General features: G+C 39.0%; 2 protein-coding genes across 2 annotated transcripts in view; one reads left to right on the forward strand and one right to left on the reverse strand.

Moving 5' to 3' along the window:
- Prkaa2 (protein kinase AMP-activated catalytic subunit alpha 2) overlaps positions 1-20,118 on the forward strand; it is a 64,290-nt gene extending 44,172 nt beyond the window's left edge. Inside the window, exons 6-9 of the mRNA XM_052715964.1 lie at positions 577-801; positions 9,478-9,982; positions 12,277-12,403; positions 12,868-20,118. Coding sequence (XP_052571924.1) covers positions 577-801; positions 9,478-9,982; positions 12,277-12,403; positions 12,868-13,106 — 1,096 coding nt within the window. The 3' untranslated portion in view covers positions 13,107-20,118. The remainder of the gene's footprint in view (positions 1-576; positions 802-9,477; positions 9,983-12,276; positions 12,404-12,867) is intronic.
- Positions 20,119-23,596: 3,478 nt separating this feature from the next.
- The window catches only part of Fyb2 (FYN binding protein 2), a 127,086-nt gene continuing 124,597 nt past the window's right edge, over positions 23,597-26,085 (reverse strand). The window contains exons 19-21 of the mRNA XM_052718354.1: positions 25,432-25,588; positions 25,313-25,346; positions 23,597-24,911 (exon numbers count right to left, since the gene is read on the reverse strand). Coding sequence (XP_052574314.1) covers positions 24,899-24,911; positions 25,313-25,346; positions 25,432-25,588 — 204 coding nt within the window. The 3' untranslated portion in view covers positions 23,597-24,898. The remainder of the gene's footprint in view (positions 24,912-25,312; positions 25,347-25,431; positions 25,589-26,085) is intronic.

Raw genomic sequence — 26,085 nt, forward strand, 5'->3', positions numbered from 1 at the left:
GGAACAAAAATTTTGTTATATATGCATTATATATATAATATCAGAAATATATATATCAGAAATAGTTCTGAGGGGGAAAACACTATATGTATTATTGTATTTTTTTCTAGTTTGTGGTTATTTACTTTGATGTTTCCTTAAAGAAATAAAAGAGAAAGTGTAAGTTTTGTTAGTTGGTTTGTTTTTGAGAACAGAGTCTTACCCTGCATGGCTTGGGACTCTTTAGACCAGGCTGGCCTCAAACTCACGGAGATCTGCCTGCCTCTGCCTCTCAAATTCTGAGATTAAAGGCATTTGCCATCATGCCTGGCCTGAAAGTAAAATAAATTTTAATTAGCACTTATAATTATTTTTTAACAAATAAAATAATAGTCTTTTGGCAAGTTTGTGTTGCTAATTAGGCTGGTTATTTTCTATGAAGAGTAATTTTTGAGGTTTGGGAATTGCTATGTATTCATTGATGACCTTAAATAGCAATATATACCAAGTTGGTTTTGCTTTATCGTGGATGGAAGCAGGATACTAACAATGAGGGGAAATGGTACCTACACTCAGGCCTGTGTTTTCCTTTCTCAGGTTGTATGCGGGTCCCGAGGTTGATATCTGGAGCTGTGGCGTTATCCTGTATGCCCTTCTCTGTGGCACCCTCCCCTTCGATGATGAGCACGTGCCTACACTCTTTAAGAAGATCCGAGGGGGTGTGTTTTATATCCCGGAATATCTCAACCGTTCTGTTGCCACTCTGCTGATGCACATGCTGCAGGTGGACCCCTTGAAGCGAGCAACTATCAAAGACATCCGGTGACTATAGTTTTTGTTATTTTGTACATTTTCTCGTTGTAGTAATAGTGATAGTAGAATATTTGCTCCTCCTATGCTTTGTGACACTTTATTTTATGAGAATTTTTAGGCAAAGTGTGTGGTAAGTTCTTGTAATCCCAGCACCTACCCAGAAGGATGAGGCAGGAGGATCTGAAGTTCAAGGCCAGCATGGGCTACAATGTGAGACCCTGTTTCAAAGAAAAGGAACTTTTAATATTTGAACTTATTATGTAGACCTGATTGTCACTTATCCTTCAAATATTTTCCATTGCTTTTATGCTTATTAGCATAAGTAGTAAAGCATCTAAGGCCCTGTATAAGAAGGATGCAGTCAGCCGGGCGGTGGTGGCACACGCCTTTAATCCCAGCATTCGGGAGGCAGAGCCAGGCGGATCTCTGTGAGTTCGAGGCCAGCCTGGGCTACCAAGTGAGTTCCAGGAGAGGCGCAAAGCTACACAGAGAAACCCTGTCTCGAAAAACCAAAAAAAAAAAAAAAAAAAAAAAAAAAGAAGGATGCAGTCTCCTAGAGTCTCATTTCTTGCCTTCCCCACCACATCCTTCACATTAGACTTAGGTCCTGAGCCCTTTATTGTATTGCTCTGTATCCTGATTCTTTTCTGCATCTTCTGATCTGCTATCATTCCAGTCTTCTTTCATGTTCTGCTCACATGGCACAAGCTTTGTGAAATCATTTCTAGTTCCCTCACACTGTATAGGAGCTTCTGATTGTTCAGCACATGCCTTGTTACTGCGTTCTCATACTGTATCTGTTCTTTCTCAACGTATCTCCTCTCCTGCATTATAACTGTCAGGGCACAAATTGTCCTAAGAACCTGTCTATTCACCTGCTACTTTACTACTGTTACTGAAAGTGGAAGTTTAGAAGGAACTGAAGATATTTCAGTGTGAAAATTGGAGAACTTTGTGTTTTAGATATGGTTGAATATGGCTTTTTTGAACCCTTACCACCACTGTAAAACTGACTTACATTTTTTATTTATAGTGTCTAATATAATGAAAATGCTATATAAATACAGTATTGAGGAAATACGCATGAAACATGTTTGTACATGTTCAATTCAGATGCATGCATTTCCACCTCCCCTTCCCGTGTCCCCCGTACCCTTCTGCTCCCCGTGTCCCCCCGTACCCTTCTGCTCCCCGTGTCCCCCCGTACCCTTCTGCTCCCCGTGTCCCCCCGTACCCTTCTGCTCCCCGTGTCCCCCCATACCCTTCTGCTCCCCGTGTCCCCCCTGTACCCTTCTGCTCCCCGTGTCCCCCCGTACCCTTCTGCTCCCCGTGTCCCCCCTGTACCCTTCTGCTCCCCGTGTCCCCCCGTACCCTTCTGCTCCCCGTGTCCCCCCCGTACCCTTCTGCTCCCCGTGTCCCCCCGTACCCTTCTGCTCCCCGTGTCCCCCCATACCCTTCTGCTCCCCGTGTCCCCCCGTACCCTTCTGCTCCCCGTGTCCCCCCGTACCCTTCTGCTCCCCGTGTCCCCCCGTACCCTTCTGCTCCCCGTGTCCCCCGTACCCTTCTGCTCCCCGTGTCCCCCCGTACCCTTCTGCTCCCCGTGTCCCCCCTGTACCCTTCTGCTCCCCGTGTCCCCCCGTACCCTTCTGCTCCCCGTGTCCCCCCGTACCCTTCTGCTCCCCGTGTCCCCCCGTACCCTTCTGCTCCCCGTGTCCCCCCGTACCCTTCTGCTCCCCGTGTCCCCCCGTACCCTTCTGCTCCCCGTGTCCCCCCTGTACCCTTCTGCTCCCCGTGTCCCCCCTGTACCCTTCTGCTCCCCGTGTCCCCCCGTACCCTTCTGCTCCCCGTGTCCCCCCGTACCCTTCTGCTCCCCGTGTCCCCCCGTACCCTTCTGCTCCCCGTGTCCCCCCTGTACCCTTCTGCTCCCCGTGTCCCCCCTGTACCCTTCTGCTCCCCGTGTCCCCCCGTACCCTTCTGCTCCCCGTGTCCCCCCGTACCCTTCTGCTCCCCGTGTCCCCCCGTACCCTTCTGCTCCCCGTGTCCCCCCTGTACCCTTCTGCTCCCCGTGTCCCCCCGTACCCTTCTGCTCCCCGTGTCCCCCCGTACCCTTCTGCTCCCCGTGTCCCCCCTGTACCCTTCTGCTCCCCGTGTCCCCCCGTACCCTTCTGCTCCCCGTGTCCCCCCTGTACCCTTCTGCTCCCCGTGTCCCCCGTACCCTTCTGCTCCCCGTGTCCCCCCGTACCCTTCTGCTCCCCGACTCCCCCCTGCCCCTTTTCTGTTTCCCATGTTTGGTTCCCATTCCTACCTTTCTCCATTGAAGCCTCATATTTCCTATCCAATGGCCCCTTTCTAGTTCCCAGCCTCTAACCACACTGTCCTTTAGAAGCTAGAATCCTAGTAGGAGACAACATGGAGATTTGTCTCTCCAAGCTTCACTTAATGGTTACTTCCTTAGCATAGTTAAGAAAAAAAGTTTTGTTAAGTTTTTGATTCAGTAGCCACTAGTAGATTTACTGTGGAGAATCCTTTGATTGTTGAGGAATTAAGTAACATACTGGCAGGAATGATGTAATGCCTTCTACATGTTATGTATGTTTTTAGAGGAATGATGTAATGTTTCTACATGTTATGTACGTTTTTTAGAGGAATGATGTAATGTTTCTACATGTTATGTATGTTTTTAGGGGAATGATGTAATTAATGCCTTCTACATGTTAGTTTTTTTTTAGAGGAATGATGTAATGCTTGTACATATTTTTTTTTTTTTCAGGGATGATGTAATGCTTCTATATGTTATGCATGTTTTTAGAGGGCTTTTGTTTTTATATAAGGTTCCAAAGATTGTTTAGAGGCACATTCTTTTGACATCTTTCAGAGCCTTTTCCTTTCCCCTAAAGCTGGAGTAAGTGTTTTGACATGCATATCCTGTGGAATATTCTAAGGGTGGATGAGGTGGTGGTTTATGCTGGCTGCTGTGGTCTCTTGTAAGCAAGGACTGGATTCTTTTCACGTTTAGGTGTCACTTTCCTCATTGCTGTGACTAAAAACCTGGCAAGAAGCACCTTAGAGAGGAAGGGTTTAATTTGGTTCAGTGCTTGGAGAGATGTTGTCCATTGATGTTGTCCATTGATGTCGTCCATTGTGGGGAGGCACGGCTGCAGGAGCCTGAGGTGGTTGGTCACGTTGTGTCTCCAGTCAGGAAGCAGAGTAGACAGAAATGTCTGGGCTGTGAGGCCTACCCCCAGTCCTTTGTCACGTGAAGCTCCGCCTCCTGACGGATTCCACAACCTTCATAAGCAGCAGCACTAGCTGGGAGCCACATGTCCTACCGTAGGCACTTGTGGGGGGCATTCCATGCTCAAACCACAGCCTTGTTCCCTTTCCCTGTTTCCCTGGCCTCTTCCAGCGTTCCTGGCCTCATGTATAAGAATGTAGAGCTGTAAAATTGCTGCCACATTTAGTTACGGAAATGAACCAAGCGGGGGTGGGGTGGGGGGTGGGGGTGGGACCTGTGTTCACAATTCTTTGGAATAAATAGTTCTTCTGATTGGGTTTTCCCTAGAAGAAAAATTAGACATGCTAATATACTTGCACTTGCATATATAAGCACTGGTAAATTTAGAATAGTAACAGAATTAATTTTGTTATTTCAAAATAATTGTTAATATATTTATAGACTTTAGGAGAAAAACATAAATAAATCTAAAATGAGTTAATTGACCCATAGGAAGTGCGATAAAATAGTGATATTCTGGGCTGGTGAGATGGGTTAACCATTACAGGCTAAGGGTTACAACCAAAGGACAAAATAATGGCAACATTTCTATACTTAAACTAATAACTTGGATTTATAATTCTCACTGTTTTATGGTCAATATTTCAATATGAGAATTCTTAATTTGATAAAGCATACTTCAACAGGCATAAACATTAAATTTTTTGACAGTTGGTAAACATCAAGCATTATGCTGTATATTTAACCCATTTTGTTGCACTGAGTTTTTCATAGGTAGGTGTTATAATTCTCATTTTACTACAATAAAATTGAAACTTAGGTTATGTCATGGTGTATTTATCTATTTGCTTCTGTCTAAGTTACTTTAAATTAGGGATGCATTTTCATACTAAAATACACTGTGTATGGCATATATTTAATGGTGAGTTATCCTGTTTGTCAAGGGCAGTAGATACAGCTTAGTTGGTATACTGCTTGCACTGCATTCACAGAGTCCTGGGTTTGGTCCCTCACACTGTATAAACTTGGTGTAGAGGTGCACATCTGTAATCCAGCACTGGGAGGTGAGGCAGAAGGATTAGAAGTTCAGGGTCATCTTTGGCTACATAGCAACTTTGATGTCTGCCTGGGCTACCTATAAGTGGAAAATTGGAATTCAGAGCTTTCCTGAATTAAAAACCAATGCTATCTTTACTATCCTAGATTGTTACATGATTTGTGTGACATTTATTTCTCCTTAATTCTCTCATAGTACTTTATATATCTCATATACTATGACAATTAGTGGCTTACTATTATGGAAATTGAGCATAGTTATCAGACATGCTTGAGACCAGAAATGTTTCAAATTTCAGTGTTTTTCAGATTTTGGAATATTTGCATAGATTTTTCCAGTTAAGCATCCTTATCCAAAACCCAGACATGCTTAAAAATTCAGAAGTTTTAGAGCACGATGCCTAAAAGATTTGAGATTTGGGTGCATTAAGAGTTTGGATTTTCTGGTTGAAGATGCTCAACTTGTCTACAAAATATTCTCTTAAGCAATCTCCTAAGGATCTCAGGAAAAAAATCTCTCTACTTACTTACTTGTTTTTGCTTTTCTTCCAATATGTGTTTAACATCTGCTCTGTGTGAGGTCTTAAGCTGAGTGCTAGAAATACAGTGGTAAACAGGAAAGATGTGTGCTCTTGGTGTTCTGAAATTTGTGTTCCTTCAGCTTCTCTAAACCTATTACAGCATTAATAGTAGTACTAAAATTACTGTTGTTGAAAACAGTGGATCTGAAGCTTAACTGTGAATATGAATATTGGTTTCTCTGGTTACTAATAATAATTAACATATTTGTTCTTTAATTACTCTATTTATAGTGAAATCATTGAGAAGGTAATCACAAATGGAGCCATGTGAAATTGCTATTTTTGTAGGTCTAAAAACAATTGCATATTAGAAATTTCAAATATTCAACTTAATTTTGCATGTGTATATTTGTGTATGCAGATGTACATTCTCATGTATGCCCATGTGTGTGGCAACCTTTCATGTTGTTACTCAGGTGGCATCCACTTTTTTTTTCCTTTGAGAAAAGGTCTCTGTGGCCTGGAACTCATCAAGTAGGATAGGACTGCCAGCCAGCGATTCCAAAGGACCTGTCTTCAGCTCTGGGAACCAATTTAAACTTGGCTAAGTGTGCTGAAGTATATGTGACTTCTAGCAATTGGGAGGCTGGGAGGCAGGGTGATCGTAAACTTGAGGCTAGCGTAAGCAATGTAATAAGACCCTGTCTGTAAAACACTGTTTTTATTTCTTTGAGAATTTAATACTTTTCATGTATTTTATTCTATTTATTCCTCTTCCACATCTCTCAGATACAACCCTTATTGCATACCCACTTAACTTTATGCCCTCATTCTTTTTTTTTTTTTTTTTTTAAGCTTTGGAGTCCAGTTACTGCTGTCTTGGTTGTGTGATCATCCAGTGGGGCCTTTTAGATCTACCAGAGCTCATAGTCCATAAAGAAAACTAACTCTTTCCCAGGAGCTGTCAGATACCAATAGCTTCTTAGATAGGGGTGGGACTTCGTGCCCACCTCTCTTCTCCACGCTGGGCTTTTGTCTGGTTTGAGCTTGCAAAAGCACACAAGACTGTCGTGTGTGTGTGTCTGTGTGTGTGTCTGTGTGTGTCTGTGTGTGTGTTTGTGTGTTGTAATTGAAGCTCTTAAAAATAGTATCTGGCACATGAACTACTAATACCTTTTTATAAGTAAATATATAAAAACTTAGGTGACACTTTAAAAAATTTTAGTTTCTGTCCCCTGTGTCTGGCAGCCAGTAATCTACTTTCTCTTTGCTGAACATTTTATAGCACGTGACCTTTGATCTCTAGGGTCTTTAATTTAGCATAATGCTTTCAAGATACTTGCATGTGTAGTATTTATCAGTACTCCATTGTTTTTATTTATTTATCTTTCCCTCTCCTTTTTTTTTTAATGATATATTTATTTTAATTTTGTGTGCTTTGGTATTTTGCCTGCATGTATGTCTGTGTGAGGGTGTGTGATCCCCTGCAATTGGAGTTACAGTTGTGAGCTGTCGTGTGTGCTGAGAATTGAACCTGGGTCCTCTGAGAGAGCAGCTAGTGTTTAACTGCTGAGCCATTTCTCCAACCCTTTCTGTAGTTTTTTTAAAGACAGAGTTTCTCTGTGTAGTTTTGCACCTTTCCTGGAACTCACTTTGTAGACCAGGCTGGCCTCGAACTCACAGAGATCCACCTGCCTCTGCCTTCCAAGTGCTGGGATTAAAGGCTTGCACCACCACCGCCTGGCCAGATTTTTTTTTTAAATGCCATGATGTAGTGGGCCCCCAGCCTTTGAAAGTGATTCTGTGTTTACATGGAGGGTGTATCTCTAGTTTTTGAACAGGCAGTGATAACTCTGCCTTTGCTTTCATGTCCTTGTACAGAGCCTTCCAGCCACCCGTTGATAACGAATTAGGATCTTGTCAGTTGTTTTCCTGGGCACACATCTGGCCTTTGTGAGTTTCAGGAATATGGGGAAACTTCTCGGACTCTTTTGCACTCCTATTTCCTAACCTAGCTTAAAGGTTACTTTGAAAGCTTTTGCTACAACTCTCCACAATACCTGATTTCTTCTACCACTCCATCCCATGTCTCACTAGGCTTTTATGATATTGGACCACAGCAGTTCTTGTAACATGACAAAACCCTTTGTTGTCTAAGATTTTACAGAGATTGTTTCTTTTGCTGCAGTACACGTTTTCTACACATTGTTTAGCTGGCTGCTGATCGTTCTGGTGTGTGCCTAAATGTTAACTTGAGTGGCCTCCCTCCCCGCTCTCCCATTCTAAATCATAGGCTCTCATTTGCTGTTTTCCACGCCCAGATTTTATCAGAATAGTTGTGTATTTGGAACCACTTATTTTTAAATATCTGTTTGTATCTATCTAGTGTATCATCTCTGCAAATATTTGAAAGTAGTCATAGTATCAGACACAAAGGTCCAGAAGTGAGAGAAAAGGAGATTAGGAGAGCAGTGTGCAAAAATTTTAGTCTTAGTATCTCCTTATACTCTTGTTATTGAGGACCTCAAATAATTTTTTAGTGAATGACATACCAGTAGTTAACATATAATAATTAAAATTAGAATGAAATTTACTTTAAAAATCTGTTCATTTAAGTGTCTTAAACAAACCAACCAATCTAAGGATTTGACCTAGAGCCTTGCACTTCCTAGGCAAACACTCTGTTTATATCTCTGTTATACAAAAACTGAGTTATGTCTCTGTTCCCCTCCCCATCTCCTTTTACATTTTACTTGAGATCAGGTCTCACTAAATTACCCAAGGTGGCTTATACTTTCTTTTGTAGCTGAAGCAAGCCTTAAACTTGAGAGTCTCCTGAATCAGCCTTCTTAATAGCTAGGATAATAAGTGTATACCACGAAGCCTAATAATAGTAATGTCTCTATTATGAAGACTTGTGAAAACATTGTAAAAAGCATCATCTTACACTTTTATAAATGTCCTCAGTGTCTAGTTTAATCAAATTCTCAATCTACTTCATTTAATCTTGCAATTCTATTTCTTTATTTATTTTGCTTTTTGAAACAGGATTTGTCTGTGTAACAGCCCTGGCTGTCCTGAAACTTACTCTGTAGACCAGGCTGGTCTCAAACTCACAGAGATCCACCTGCCTCTGCCTCCCAAGTGCTGGGATTAAAGGTGTGTGCCACCACCACCCAGCTAATCTTGCAATATTTTATGTTAGTTGAAGTTCCTGAGGAAAATATGAACTCAGGTAAGTGGTTGAAAAATAAAGGAGTATTTAGTAGCCACTCAGATAATAGTGATATTCTTTGATAACTAAAACAAAGGTTAACATACTAGCTTACAGTTTACTATATCAAATGAGAAAAATCAATTAACATTCTTATTTTACCACACTATAGTGATATGTTTTAAATTGTAAGTGACTCTCTTATGCATGTATAATTTTGTCACATCATTGGGAAATCTTGCATTATTGAAATATACAGATTTCCCACATTTCATTTACACTATCAAAAATCATATTCATTATTATCAATACCAACTTCACCATCAAGCCCCAGGAGGCAGGTACAAATTACTATATACCATCTGGAATTTTGCTTGGTAACTTAGATTCTATCATTGGCCACAAATGTTGCTAGTTGTTTTCCTTGAAGTGAAGCCCCCCCTTTGTTCATTTTCAAGGAAATATCCCAAGTCTGAATATCTGTATTTATTTAAGGATAGAGATTAATTAACTGGCACCAGGGTCACATAGCCAATAGCAACAGAGCTGGAACTAGAGACCAGTAGTTTGGAGTCTTTATGTTACATTGCACCATGTCTAAATTATGTGGGACTTACTAAAGCATGTTCTTACAATAGTGTGTATGGTGTCTTTCCTAGAGAACATGAATGGTTTAAACAGGATTTGCCCAGTTACCTATTTCCTGAAGACCCTTCCTATGATGCTAACGTCATTGATGATGAGGCTGTGAAAGAAGTATGTGAAAAATTTGAGTGTACAGAATCAGAAGTAATGAACAGTTTATATAGTGGTGATCCTCAAGACCAGCTTGCAGTGGCTTATCATCTTATCATTGACAATCGGAGAATAATGAACCAAGCCAGTGAGTTCTACCTCGCCTCTAGTCCTCCAACTGGTTCTTTTATGGATGATAGTGCCATGCATATTCCCCCAGGCCTGAAACCACATCCTGAAAGGATGCCACCTCTTATAGCAGACAGCCCCAAAGCACGGTGCCCATTGGATGCACTGAACACAACTAAGCCCAAATCTTTAGCTGTGAAAAAAGCCAAGTGGCATCTTGGAATCCGAAGTCAGAGCAAACCATATGACATTATGGCTGAAGTGTACCGAGCTATGAAGCAGCTGGATTTTGAATGGAAGGTAGGAAATTACAATGTACTTAGGCTGTTTGTAGAGAAAATTTTTCTTATATAAGTTTTCTAAGCAGTTGAGTATTGAGGTCCACATAAAAGTTGTTTTTGATTTAGAAATAATTGTAGTGGGCTTCATATTTTTGGTTGACATGGTTCATTCTTTTAAACTATATAACACACACTGTCAAAACATAATAAATAAAGGATAAAAAAAACTGTTGATGCTGGGAACGTATTTTGAGTTACAGAATAGCATTCTTGGCCAAGTAATTGAAGTTATCTGAGAAAACAGCCCACCTGTTTCATCATGGTTCATAGCAACAACATTTCTGAAATCTGAAATCTTGAAAGTCAATTTCTTTTCACCTTTTTCAGGAAGCTTGTTTTCTTTTCATGCCTTTTTGGCACGAGTGGTCGATGGCTATGGCAGCTAGTGTTCAATTTATATTATGCTGTCAAGCATGTTCATTCTGTCAACAAATACTTTTCTCCAAGCTGAGAAATTCTCTTATTTGGAGTTTTTCATCCTTGGTATGTTAGTTACTTTCCTCAGTGCTGTGACAAAATCCCCAAGAAAAGGAACTTGGGGAAGGAAGGAAGGTTTGTTCAGACTCAGTGGGAGGATAGAGTCCATCACAGCAGGAAGTCATGGAGGCAGGAGGGTGAGACAGATGGTCTGTCGGTCACATTGTGTTCACTGTCAGGAAGCAGAAAGCAGTGAATGCTGGTGCACAGCTCACTTTCTCCTTTTCCTCAGTCCAGAACTCCAGCATATGAAGTGCTGCTGCGCACATTTAGTGCAGCCTTTCCCCTTCAGTTTTCTCCATCCAGACAGTCTCTCACGGACATGCCCAGAGGTTTGTAGACCTTGTCATGTTGACAGTAGTAACCATCACAACTCTACCTCTGTCAGCTTGACACCTGGTCATATCATTTCAAAACTGTAGCCTTTCGTCTCTTCTCCCCACAGAAGCATGGCCATCTCACAGTAGAAAATGCATTTAGCACAACTTCAAAGGTCCCTGTAGTCTTTAACAGTGCCAGCCCTGTTCAGTGTTAACTGTCACACTTGACTATGGCATATTTTCTTACTATTAGCACACATTTTACGTTTTCAATTTAACATTTTGTTGCAGTTCAACTCTTTGAGTATATATGGGGACATTTTTAAAATTTAAGATATCCCTTTAACTGTTCTTTTCTTGAGAGTGATGATGAATGTTTAATTTATTTATTTATTTATTTGGTTTTTATGAGACAGGACAGGGTCTCACTATGTAGCTGTGGTTGTCCTGGAACTCACTATGTAGCCCAGGCTGGCTTGGAACTCATAGAAATCCACCTGCCAACTGCTTCCAAGTGCTGGAATTAAAGTCACATGCCACTATAACTGGCCTATTTTAACTTTTTAAATTAAGATCATTCTTTAACAATTTCATACATGTATAAAATGAATTCTTCTTGTTCTCTCAATTCTCTCTTCTCATATTCCTGTCCCCAGCTCTCTTACTTGTCCCTTTCCAGATTCATGACTTACGGTTTTGTTATGTGAGCCATTAAAGGGAAAAACATTTCAAATTTATCATACAAATATTCAGCACATTTTAATAAGTGAATTTTAATTTGCTTTCATTTCATGATTTTTACATGATTAAATAATATTTCCTTAAACTAAAGCCAATCTCCTTTTTCTGAAGCAAGTTTTTGTAGTTAAATGGGATTTTGTTGGGCATAGTGGCTCATGCCTATAACACTAGCACTCCAGGGACCTGAGGCAGGAGAATTTCTATGGGCTCAAAACCCAGTGTGGGACCCTGTCTCACTTTATAAGCATATAAACAAAAGAATCCAACATTTTAAACTATCCAATGGAAAGAATCTAGAAACTAATGTGACAGGTTCTGAAAACCCAGAGTTTTCAGAGTTTTCTCTATCTGAGCTACAGTTTGACTTGATCCTGGGGATATCGTGCTGTTGGGGTTTTATGGCTGTACCTGATGTGAGCCACTGACATTTAGCTCTGTTATTCCTTCTGCTCCCTATTTATCAAAACCACTGAAGCAAAGGCTACTAAGATTATTATTAATACTCTAGAGTAGATCGTATCTGGGTTAAAGGCTAGACTCGATAGGATCTGAGTTTTTACAAATGGTATTGTTAGTGGGATTAAATATACCAAATTACTTGTGACATAGAAGAATCAACGATAAATCCTTCTTTCTCACCCATATTTGCTTTTGATTTTGTTTGCTAGGATGGGAGACATTGTAGTTCTAAGTTTTTATTTGTTTCTGGTTTTAGGTAGTGAATGCCTACCATCTTCGAGTAAGAAGAAAAAACCCAGTGACTGGCACTTACGTGAAAATGAGCTTGCAGCTTTACCTGGTTGACAATCGGAGCTATCTTTTAGACTTCAAAAGCATTGACGGTAAGGAGACTAGCAGGGATGAGTTTTGAGAAATAAACTCGGCACCATTTGACTTACTGTTAGAATCATTTCACAGACATGGTGGGTGGGTTCTCTACTTTTTAAAGTAGTCTTAACAAAAATGTAAGTGAATTAAATATGTAGTTTTAGCAGAAAATAAATTGCTGAGGATGTAAGGTATTTTCAGATGTAAGCATGTTCACTTTCATTTCAGTGTAAATGCTGCGTCCTATGTTGAGAGGGACTCGGGAGCAGTAGCTGTGGAAATGTTAGGAGTGATTAGTGACATGTAATGACTGTGGAAGGAGGAGATAGTGCCTCTTCTGCTCCTGACACATGCACATCCCAGTGCTTACCAGGCTCTCTGTGCTCAGGTCTGCCTACCTCCTGTTCTCAGTGCAGCAGCTTCCTGGGAAGACTTGGGCAAGTGCACTTGCTATAGTTAGTGTTCTTTGGTCTTTCAGATGAGGTGGTGGAGCAGAGGTCTGGTTCTTCAACACCTCAGCGTTCCTGTTCTGCTGCTGGCCTGCACAGACCAAGGTCAAGTTTTGATTCCACCACAGCTGAGAACCACTCACTTTCTGGTTCTCTCACGGGCTCCTTGACTGGAAGCACTTTGTCTTCGGCTCCCCCGCGCCTGGGCAGTCACACCATGGATTTTTTTGAAATGTGTGCCAGTCTGATCACTACCTTAGCTCGCTGATACTCTACCACTGGTTTCTGTCTTTCTGTTACTGCACTGTGAAAAATCACATACACTCTTGAAGTTAGTATCTCACTTTTGGGTATTACATACTCTGCAATATCAATTGATGTGAATATTCCCAGGTGACATGCAGTGTATTGAAATTACTGAAAACACAAAAGTCTGGCGTTTTGTTTACTTTTAGAATTCTATTCTACTGTGCCTATGATGAATTCAAATAGGTAGTACCTTTAATGGATGAATGTTGATAAAGTTTGCTAGTTTATACTTGTGAGTTCACTACACATGATGAGCACACCTCACTGATAAACCAGCTAATTTAGAAGGTGATACCTCCTTCCTTCATGTTTAGTGCACGTAAATCCAGTTTGCTTCCTAAATTTCAAAAGGTGTCAGACTATCCAGGAACCCAGTTTTCTTGCACAAGGAGATTAAGAATAGAAAAAGTGTTAGTCAAATATTTAAATGTACAAATCTGAAAATCTTATCCCCCTAAATATTAGAAAACAAATTCTTTTTAATGGTTTCTGCAAATACAGCTTAGTATTAGCCAGAAAGACTGTGTTTCTGTTAACAGGTGCCCAGTCTCCAGGCTTCTTAACATTTGTGCAAGGCCCCTAGTTAAATACCACCACCACCAAGCAAGACAAAACCATGCAAAAGTAATACACAGTTTAATGAAACAAGGCAAAATACCAACAGCCCCGTAAAGGAAATTCTACTCTGATGACCTGTTTTGTGTTTATGGCCCTGGGGTGTGTTGGGAGGGCCAGGAGGTTATGGCCCTGACGTCTTTGCTGATTCACCTAAGGTTTAAGTTGTTAGTGATGCCACCTCCGTCTTCAATAGCCATTGTCTTTGTTCATTGTTTTTCAGTCTTGTGTGGTTCCTGGTCTTGTATCTTTCAGTTCAAAGCCCTGTGTTGTCCATGGGGCCTTTGTGTACTTCCAAAGCTTGATTGCTGTGACCTTCACTGTTGAAACTGATTGGACAGGGAAGCCTTAAACATTTCAAAGTATATTCTCCTGGAATAAGTATATGTGTTGTTTACATATATACATGTATGTATTGACACATCAGTGCTTTTAATCAAAAAGAACCAAACTTTTTTGTGCAAGTTTTTTTAAAATTTAAGATAAAAACACTATATAGCAGGATAAAATTAATTGATTATATTTTGTTTTAGTAAAAGTATTTTTAAATTATGTATAATTTATCTAATAATGTATTTATTCATTTATTGTATTTATGTTGTGATTAAAAAAATCATTGACTGGATTTACCCTAGAAAATATTAAGCTCTTGAAAATGAAAGCAACATTGCCTTGACAGGTTTCTCTTCACCAAAAATGGTATATTTCTATCTACCAAGAAGAGCAAATGAGACTATTAGACTAAGTTTCTCATGTGTTTATGGAAGACAAGTTTGTCTGTCTGTAAATAGCTTTTTAAATCATGAGTTTGCATCGTATCCCATCAGATAATATTGTAGTTCTTTTAGAAAATGATGGTCAATACTTATCACTCCAATTCTCAGTATCAAAATCTAAAGGACCTTTGTTCTCCAATTTGAGAAAGAGGGTGGGTGTACAATTAAGGTAGCTTAAGTTTTTAATCTTTGAAAGATTGCCATCTTGTGGCAGTAGACAGTAATTTTTAGTAGTTGTTTTAATAGCAATACTTAGCCCTGTTTTCTCTAACGTGTTTTATGGATGTTTCATAATTTTGGCTTCTCCAAATGTGTACATATCCCTTTGTGTGTGTAGGGGAGCATACCACCTCTAAATATTTGCCTAAGTATGAATGGAAAACTTTGAAATAAGGAACTGATTGGATTCCTTATCTCTAATAACAACATCCACAACAGTTTTAAAGACAGGAAGGATGCCAGAATGCTTTATTAGTCTAGTGAATTTGATGTTAAAAGCTTGCTCATAGCAAAATTACTTTGTTTGAATGATTATGATGCTATTGGAGAGCTAAAAACTTATTTACTATTTTCTTGGTTCCAGTGTTTATAGATATCCAGGTTGACAGTTACCTGTTGAATTTCAGGAGAACTGAAGGTCATCACTTTGTTTCTTTTCTTCTCACATTTTAAAACATAATTCTTTTATGAGTCTAGGTGATGGAGTAATTGGTTTGCAGAGAGAATTCAGTGAATCCTCTAGCAGAACAGAAGGCAGACCTTTGTCCTAGCACAGGTTTCTGTTACTCTTGGGAACAAAGAAGGAAAGAATTCTTTGCAAATTTAAAATTTCCACATTTCAGTCAACACTGGATGTAGTAGATACTGAGTTAAGATCAGGCCCTCTTGGATCCTAGGGAGAATTACTGTTAGGTTATAGATGTAGGCCTTACTTAAATCCTGGAAATAGATTCCATCTGGTTCTAAAATAGTATTTCCTAAAACAAGGAAATCCATGGAATAATTTTGGAAAACCTTGTGTTCTGCTCTGCACCTTACAGAGGACAGTGGGTATTAGCACTAAAGACTTGGATGAGTTCTTTCAGAAAAAGCAAGCCACATAACTGTGTGTAACCCTACTTTGCCCAAGCTAGTTTACTGTTTCCAAACATCTGCTGAGTATGGTTGCTTCCCTGTAATCCTAGTGGGAAGCATGAGGCCAAACTAGACTAGATAGATAGCAAGGCCTGTTTCACAAAGAAAACAATAAAGAAACCTTAACATCCAATAATAAAATATGGAAAACAGTTGGCCCTGAGTGCCACAGCCAGTGTGGTTGTGACACTTAAGACACACTTCTTCCCTTTCAGGTGCTTTGGACAGCCTGAATCAAGTTCAGAACCACTCCGTGTGCCGGCAGACATGTCCATCCTGGGTTTGCAGCTGGTATCACGTGTTGGGTTCTTGACCAGACAGATGGTTTTGTGGTAGAATTTCTATTCTTTTTTCTCTTAATAGATGACTGAAAAGTCTTAAACAAGATTACTTGTGGAAAACAAAAGAATAAGAGACCAGTGACTTTCTACTATCCGTTTTAATTCATTCTTCAGTGGCCACTGAACATTTCCTAAGTACTTTTTGTTAGGAAACCAAAATTGAAGCTGTCCCAAATTAAATCTGCAGGGAGAGAGAAAAGCAAACCATCCACAAGTTAGGGTTTTGTTTTGATGAAGAAACCATTTTAGAGCCCCTTGTCACATCTGGTCATCTGCAGAGAGAACTCAGGGGCCTAAGCTAAGCAGAAATATATGTCCTTGTGTGCCAGGGAATTGGCTTATGTAGTGCAGTAATTCTCTACTTTATGCAAATAGGTCTTCAAAGATACTTATATAATTCTGGGTATACTTTTTCCTTAGCTAGTTTGTACTCAGGGAATACAAATTTAATACTTGAGGTAAAATAAAATATAATTGGAAAATAATCATAAACAACCAAATCAGATTTTTACACTCCTTTATCTGTAGTATCTACTAATATGTAAGCATGCTTAATGTGGGCCCCACATTGATGTTTATAAGATTTAACAGCCTGGAACATACCTACCACAGACACTGCAGCTCTGTTCACTGGTTAATAAGTTAAACTCCCAGGATGAAGTCTCATATCTAAATTCGAGATCTGCTCATAGACCTGTCTGGTTTGTGTTTGGTTTAAAGATCTGAAACTCTTCAGTCTGGCATATCTCTCCCTGTTAGCTTTCCTTCAGTTACCCTGTGGCTTTTAGAGCAGGGGTTAGCAGTTCAGCAGTTCGCAGCAGCTCTGTTGAAAAGTTGGGGTGAAGGCTACGTACATCTCTTAGTAAGTTTCATCTTGGACTTGGCATCAATTTTGAGACCCTGAAATGTCCCTTTGAGCTCAAAAGTTCTGCCTTGTTTACTTCAGAGAATTTGTGTTAGTGTCCACTTTTTATGTATTTGTATTTTTATATTAGTATGAATGTTTTATCTTAGTTTGAGTCATTTCAAAGGTGTATACGCCCGTATTATTCTAAACACAGCTACTTGCACTACTGGAATGCATATGGAAAAAATCATCAGCAAATCAAAAGCATCCTGTGAACTCAGCATTGATCAGAAAATGGCGACTATGTAGTGGTGGCAGTGCTAGCACTTTTCCAGTTCTGTTAGTGCTTCCTTACAGTAACAGTCCCGTGAGCAGGAACAGCAGTCTCTCCATAAGTCATGAGTGCCATGCATGGATTGATTCAGTGGTGGCCAGTCATCCCTTATAATACTTCACCTTTCTTCTGGGCTCAACAGTTTGAGTTTGTGAAATATCTGCTAGGCAAGTAATAAAAATAAACACTGGTGTATTGCTTCTAAGTCCTGGAGTGACATACAGTAGTTGTAGCTGAATATATCTAGTTTAATTATAAAAACTAGTTGATTGCACTAACAAGATGTAATTATGTGAAATATTTATGATTATATTGATTTTTATAAGTGTAAGTTATTGAGGGTGCTTAAAATCTAGAAAAATCTCTAGAACATAATTTTTTCTTCAATTTTATTTATGTGATTTTTGGGGTGTGGGACTTTTGTACTGGGGATTGAACCAGGGCTTCACATGTGTGAAGCACGTGCTTGATACTGACCTAACCCCCTGCCCACATCCTGTGACTCTTAAGGTACAGTCTCTCTCTGGAAAGGAGAGCCCCGGTCCCCATCTAAGTGATCATAGTTTGTGACTGTTAGCTGAAATAGGCTTAGCTAAACTTCATATTGGTAATTTTTTATTTTGTGCATAAATGATATGACACTATTTTCATAGAGTATGTCTCTATGAACTACCTAGTCACTATTGGCTTGATAGAAATTCAAGCCTTTTCAAACTTGGAAATATAACTTAATGAGCTTTAAATCACTCACACACGTATATATGTACATATACATATATATTTAAACAAGTAAGCGGCTTCTGTACCAACCTTACCTTGAATATTTATGATGCAGTTGATGCCACCAAACAGTTATAACATGAGGAACAGGACCCACAGTCTAGACTGGATTAAGTTTCATTAAACTTCTTCAGCCATAACCTGATAAGAATCAGGGCCCAGCTAGAAGTTATCAGACTGCAGGCCTGTGTTTTGTGAGCCAACATTAATGTTTACTGCCAGCCTTGCATAGCGATGCTGTTTGTGACTGCATGTGACTTTTGGTAACTTTAGTTTATGTTGAAAAGCAGTTCAAATTTTAGAGATAATTCATGATTATTTGGAAAAGCAGGGTGGGTAAATTCAATTATATTTAAAGTGCAATTAAGGAAATTCTAGGGTATAATATTCTCTCCAGTTTAAAAAAAAAGTTAAGGATTTGTAGAATGTCCTAGAATGAAGAAAAATTTCAACATAGACTTTTTAAAATAAGGTTTATGCAATATTTTTTTTAATTCAAGATTTGCTACTTTGTGTTAATTTAAAATTTTAAAGAGAAACAGAAGCCTCCTAGGAAAGAATTGCATTATTTTTCTCCCGCTAATCTGAATGCTAAAAGTCTCCTGTAAATAAGTTTTGTTACCAAATGAAGCCCATTTTTCTAAATGGAGAACGTTTTCCTAGAATGGAAGAGACATAGACCCACTGTCTACACAAAGAAAGAAACAGTACCTGGTGCCTTCTCAAACAATTGCAGAGGAAAAGCAAACACACGTTTAGACTCCATTTCCTTGTGAGTTCTGTTTCCTTGTGACCTGCCCCACAAGCCGTCTCGTGGTTGGCTTCTGCCTTTTCAGTTCCACCTGACCAAACCTCACACCGTCACCGCCGGAAGTTGTTCACTGAGTAGAGTTTCTGTTTCACTTATTTCACTTTTTAAAGCCACCTGGGCAAATATTTGGCTGCCTTCTGCTTTTAAAATGAATGCAATTACTAGCAATCTTTATATTTTAAAGTTTATAAATGAAAGAAATGCAGCACTAAAGACCGAATCTAATTGAAATGGACTTCCCTGTTTGCTACTATAGCAGCACAAGTTTGGAACCTTCTGTAGTTTCTCTGGTACAAAATGTGGATAATAACCTACCTCACAGATGTGTGTGAGAAGCCGTTTGGAAGCCCGTAAGGAGGAGGGCTTTAGAGCCCCATATTCAATGTCAAGCCTTCCTTTTCTACTAGACCCCTTTGATACTGATGGGATGAGTATCTTATTTTTAGATGTCATATGTAATAAGAGCATAGTGCTGAGAATGTTTAAGACAGTTTCACAAACTTCAGTGTTCTTATTGTAAGACACTTAACATTTCTTGGAAACCTCAAATATTTAAATATCAAACCTGTCTTTTGTTTCAATAAATATTGTTATTCAGAATGTTGGCTAAAGCTGCCTTAATGTACCAAAATACAGCTTTCTGTCCAGACTGTTCACAAATACCCATGGTTGTACTGTTTTGAGTGTTGATTGCGAAGTTGTTATGAACTATGACCTTGAAGGATAGTATTTTTAAATTATTTTGTGAGTAATGGTTCTGTTTTTATCACATTTAACTATTATACAGTGATTTTTGAGTGTGAACAATAAAATTGAAATTTGGCAGATACTAGGTTACCTGTATGATTATAACATAATGCATTACTGGATAGTAATTATTTGATTTGTTTTTCAGGAACACCATGCATTCATTTTTAGCCTGTAAAATAGTCCCACAATGTATTCATGTATTAACTCATTGGCGCAGTGCTAGAGTATGTCTTTATTTAAAAACATTGCTAAATCATTGAAATGGGACTACTTTTTACAGTTGGTTTCAGAACAGAAGACAACAGACTCGAAGTGATTTTGTTTAAATAACTAGATTCTAATTTCAATTTTATTTGTTATGCATTTTTGTGAGTTAAATGATCGGTGGGAAGGATTTATCTTTAGTAACCATATAGAAAAGGTTAGTGAATTGCAGAGCATTTCATATTTGCAGGTTCTGTCTAATTAATGTTTGAACTGTATGGAACTCATTGGCAACAAACACAAGAGAAAAGTGGCCTGTCTGATTGTGTGTCTGCATTTTCCACAGAATCAAATTAAAATCTGGTTAATTTGAAAGTTATTTTTTGTTTTTGTTCAATCATTACGCTAATATTATGTGTTTCATTTAATAATTCCTGAGAAAGCGTCTTAGAAAGAAATTGCTTATGACTCAATGAGATTTCACACCATTGTTGTATAGTTTTGTCTTTGATACTGTACACTGTATTTTTAACCTGAGCCATATCTAAGTATTCTATTTTTATAACAAATTGGCACAATTTTAAGGACTTAGCATGGATTTATTATTTTACTCTTTGGAAGTGCCATGGGTATACTTGGTTCTTCTCAGGTGACTAAACACAAGTCTTCTACTACTGCTACAAATTTATTATTTATTATTATTATTATTACTAGTAGTACTACTCATAGTATTTCTTCCTCCTCTTTGTCCCCTCCCCTTCCCCCCTTCCTGCTCTTTTTCATTCCCCTTCTATTTTTTTTTTTTTTTTTGAGACAGGGTCTCATGTAACCCAGGTTTACCTCACTCACTGTGAAGCTGAGGGTGACCTTGAACTTCTGATCCTCCTGTGTCTACCTCCCAAGTGTTGGGATTAGAGGCATGCACTGTTCTTCCCATTTTAGGCCATGGTGGGTATTAAACCCAGAGTCTCATGCATGCAAGGCAAGCAGTCTACCATCAACGTGATGCTCTCAGCCCCCCTTTTTTTACTTTTCAAATTCAAATACAAATACTTCGCTGACATATATTCATTGTACATAGTGGTGGATTTTGTAGATTTTTTTTTCCCATAAGCATAGCATCTGCTTTGACCATTTTTACTCTTACCCTTCCCTTCCTCATTAGTCCTTCAACAGTCTTGCTTCTACTTCCAGGCATAGGCATTAATATACACACACATATAATTTTATGTGTCTTTATCAAATCTAGAGTCTACATGAGGAAATGTGACAGTTGTCTGAGTCTGACTTATTTTGCTTAATGTGATGCCTAGTTATAGTCGTTTTCCTGAAAGTGACAATTTTGTTCTTAGGTTTACATGTATGTGTTTATGCTGTGTGTATCCAGGGGCCTGTTGAGGCTAGAAGAGGGCCTCAGATCCCCTGAACTGCAGTTACAAATGGTTGTGAGTCACCTAACAAGGGTGCTGGGAACAGAACTTGGGTCCTATGGAAGTGCAGCAAATACTCTTAACCATGGAGCCATCTTTCCAGTCCCCATAATTTAGTTCTTTATGGCTGAATAAAACTGTATTTTCTTTACATTCAAATGTTGTCAAACTGATTCCATAATTTGGCTGTTGTGAATAGTGCTGCCTAAAAATGGATGGCAAGTACCTCTGTGGGATATTAACTGCTGATTTATCTCTCCAGCCCATATTTTGCTTTTTTTTTTTAACAGTTCTAGTAAATAAAATTATTTCCTAGATTTCTTTCTCAGCACGTTTGTCATTGATATAGAGGCGGTTTACTGATGTTTATATGTTGATTTTATAGTCTAATAGTTCTGCCAAGCATGTTTATCAGTTCTAAAAGGTTTTGGACTGTTTATTTACTTTCATATTTTACACTTACTGTTTATTTACTATGTGTGGGGGCTACATGCTTGCCATGGTATGATCATGTTCATGGAGGTCAGAAGATAACTTGCTGATGTGGGTTCTGGAGATTGAACTCAGGGTTTTCAGTAAGTGTCCTTGCCCTGTGATCCACCTCACTGTTTATGGTCTTCTAAGCATAAGGTCATGTCATCTACAAACTGGGATACTTTAACTCTTCCTTCCCTATTTGTATGACTTTAATTTCTTTCTCTTGCCTTATTGCTCTGGCTAAGATTTTGAGCACTCTATTGTTTTGAGCACAAACTTTATCCTTCAAATATGAACCAAAACAAATCCTTCCTTCCTTCTGTTGCTTCTTATGAGGCATTTGATTACAGAAAATGGAAAGAAACTAAGATAGCCCAACATAGGACCCAAAGAATGTTCACAGACATAGACAGAAATACATACTGTATATACATGCACATGGACTCTCAGGGATGGGAGGGAGGGATGAAAACAGGAAGGAAAGGTGAAAGTGGTCCCCTTGTTGTGTTCCTGATTAGAGGAAATGCTCTGTTGTTCTCATCTGGTATAATATTGGCTATAGGTTTGATGTATATGTCCTTTATTATGTTGGGATATGTTCCACTTAGTTTCTTCAGAGCATTGCATGTAGGGGATGTTGAGCTTTGTCAAATCCTGCATTCATTGATATGGTCATATGGTTTCAGTCCTTGACTCTTATGTGATGATGTATTACACTTACTGATTTGCATACTTTATTAACTATGCAATTAAATCAATTTCATCATAGTGAATTATCTTTTTTATATGTATTGAATTTGGTTTGCCAATATTTTATTGAAAAAAATTGCATTTATGTTCAGTAAGGAGATTGGCCTGTAATTTTGTTGTGTCTTTATCTGGTTTTGGTGTCAGGGTAATATTGGCTTCATAAAATGAGTTTGGTAGCATTCTTCTCTTTCTACTTTCTGGAATGGTTTGAAGAGCACAGGTATTCTTAAAAACCTAGTAGAATTCAGGAAGGAATCCTTTTGGGCCTGTATGTTTTGGATTCTAGAGACTCTTATCACTTTAGCCTCATTATTTGTCATGTATCTGTTTAAGTTGTTTTTATTCCTCTTGGCAGGCTGTATAGGAATGTATCAGTTTTCTTTAGATTTTTCCAAAGTTAGGTATGTAAGTTGTCAAAGTGTTCTAATGATCTGAATTTCTTTGGTATTTGTTGTAATGATTTCTTTTACTTTATTTTAATTAGCATACAAATATTAGTTATCATTGCAACATTTTCAAACAAAATTTTAGTTGATTCTCTTCCTGTTATGCTCATCTCCCCTATGCTGTGAAATATACTCCCTTAGTACACTGTAAAGATTTGTCACTTGAATTGGTTTAATAAAACGCTGATTGGCCGGTAGCCAGGCAAAAAGTATAGGCAGGACAGCCAAACTGAGAATGCTGGAGGAAGAAAGGTATAGTCAGAAGAGATACCAGCCAGCCACCCAAGAAGCAGGACATGTAGAAAACGAGGTAACAAGCCATGAGCCAAGTGACAAAGCATAGATAAGAAATATGGGTTAATTTAAGTGTAAGAGTTAGCTAGTAACAAGCCTGAGCTATTGGCCAAGTAGTTATAATTTATATTAAATCTCCGAGTCAGTTATTTTGGGAAGCAGCTGCTGGTTATTTGTGAGCAGGTAGTCAGGACAGGAAAACTCCACTAACACCCCTACCTCCCTGTCCTCTCCGACCCACCAGCTATCAGTCTTCCTGCACATATGTCCTCTTGTCCATCCTCAGCATTTCTTTTTACCCTATCTTGGTTTCTTCCTGTTTTTATGTTTGTCTGCTTTGTTTTAGGTTTTTTTTTTTTTTTTTTTTTTTGGCTTCACTCATGTACATTACAAGCTAGGATCTGCATATGAGAGAGAACATGAAGTTTTGTCTTTTCTGAGTTTGGGTCACTTCTCTTAATATACTTCTAGACCCATTTATTTTCCTGTAATTTAATTTTTATTTATAGATGACTAAAATTCCATTGTGTGTATGTATACTTTCATTATTCATCAGTTGATGGGCATCTAAGCTGGTTCCTTTACCTTCCTATTGTGGATTATGTAGCAACAATACACATGGATGTGCACGTATATCGTGGCCTTTGGGTATATGCCCAGGAGCAGCACGTCTGGGTCCTGTTTTATTCTCTAAGCTTTGAACTCTGAATACCTTTGATTCATGTGGGTTAGAATGAACATGGCCTTTATTGGTGAGTGCCATCTGGAGCATGTAGAGGAAGACGAAGAACATAAAAACTTGAAAAGTAGCTTTGAAGTAGATAAGATGACTCTGTCAAGAAAAAGCTTCCATCGTGCCTGCTGCTTAAAGAGTTGAGGAGGATTCTTCATATGCTTTTGTGGGAACAAAAGCCATATGAGTGCAGGTGCCCTGGAGGCCAGAGGAGGATGTTTCATCTCCTAGAGTAACAGGTATTGTGAGCTGCTGCATGTAGGTGCTGAGAACTGAACTCGAAGTATAACAGTTGAAAGCATATGTAGAATTTATTAACACACAGTGCACATCAGGTAGGACCAGAATGTTATTTACACTGTGCAATTTCTGTGTACTATCATGTAAATGAAACACACTTGGATATGTTTGGGCATAGACAAACTATTAATTTCCCCTATTTTAGGCAAAGTTTTCACATGATACAACATGTACATATCCTCACATTTTTGTTAAACATTTCTAAAAAATACTTGTGGTTGAATTTAGAAAAGAATTTCCCCCCTCCCTCCCCAGCACACTGTTCCCTTCTATTCTTTTACTTTGGTTAAAAAAACAACAAATAACTATGGCTCAGGTGTTGTTTTGTTTAAAGTAACATGGTTACATTCTTTACCACTTAGAATTCATATGAAATGTAGATGTGCACCAAGAAATTACATTTGACGTGTACTAACATTAGATGTTCACTAACCATCTGCACAGCTCACTGGTGCCATAAGGCAAGATGTCTAACTTGGGATGTGGCTCATTAGGCAAGGGCTCGCATGCTAACGTTCTGTTTCACAATCTCTTGAACCAGCAGTAAAACAGACATTGAAAGACAAACTTTTTTGAAGTCCAACCAACATTGACATGTTGAGGGTTTTCTTCTGAGTTTCTGACAGAAGTCTCCACAGCCCATCTCATTTGACACAGGAACTGGAAGGGCTGTGGGGCTGGGCTCACAGCTTGGGCACATCCTGACTTATGCAGACCTTCCTAATGGAATCAGCCCTGATGCCTGGGACAGAAAAGAGAACATGCAAGCATGTGAAATACATGGTAAGTGGAACAGTTAGGAGATTTCAGATGATTTTAAAACTTTGCAAATGGGCTCTGCATATTAGTTTGAGTGTCCTCAGGAGTCCAGTGGAAGGCCTCCTCGGATGCAGTTCCAGGCAGTGCACTGCATAGCTAGTTTTTAGTGTTTTGGGGACAGGGTTTCTCTGTGTAGTCCTGGCTGTCCTAGAACTCACAGAGACTCTCCTGCTTCCTGAGTGCTGGGATTAAAGACATGCACCACTGCACCGGACTGCATAGCTAATTTCCAAATACACTAGGTAGTCCCATAAGACGAGTTTACATAATATACTACATTAAGTACCCAGAACTCATAGCTGGATATGAAATTAAACAACTTACTTGAAATTTAGATGTTCAATGAGCACATATCCATCTGTAGAAACAAAACTCACATTACTAACCTCAGATTTCTAGAGAAAATTTTTTAATATTGAAGGAAAATTTCACCACAAACTCACATTTGCCTTTGGAATTGCGACATATCACTAGGTTTTCTTCAGTGGTGTCAATAACTTCCAGCTGTTCTCCAGGAGTTATTGGCAGGTCAAATACTCCATTTCGTGAATTGCTAGAGCATGCTACTGCTCTGTTAATGACTACAATCTCTTTACCATACTAAAATGAGAAATTACTATAGTAAGGGCATGCTTGCGTAGTTATTGTAACAGAATTAATGAAAGATACAATATAGTAACCTCAACATACAGGATGCGAGAGACTGACAAAGTAAACAATGGGGTATTATAGTGAAAGGCCCTTAAAATAATAGTAAAATCCAAAACAAAACAATTGTCTAATGTGATTCTATTTTAAAACTGTTTTCACATCCACTCATACATATCAGAACAAGTCCTGGTGGGTGTGGATATACCACACCTGATATGTTTAAACAGTAACAAAGCTACCTCCTAACTCAGGAGAGGAAACATTTGAACACAGCTGTAGAGTTAATATTCTGTTTTAAGATGATGTTCCGTCCTCACCTTTTCTGAGCACATGTACTTTAAAACGGCGGCAGTTGGGTATATATGGGAAATGCCCACTGTCTATATATGGTGAAAGACAGGCATTTGTGAGAGAGCAGTCTCTGGCGGGAAATTCAGTTCCTGAAC

This window comes from Peromyscus californicus, unplaced genomic scaffold (genome assembly GCF_007827085.1).
Source record: "Peromyscus californicus insignis strain IS unplaced genomic scaffold, ASM782708v3 Scaffold_5__1_contigs__length_169319896, whole genome shotgun sequence".
NCBI lineage: Eukaryota > Metazoa > Chordata > Mammalia > Rodentia > Cricetidae > Peromyscus > Peromyscus californicus.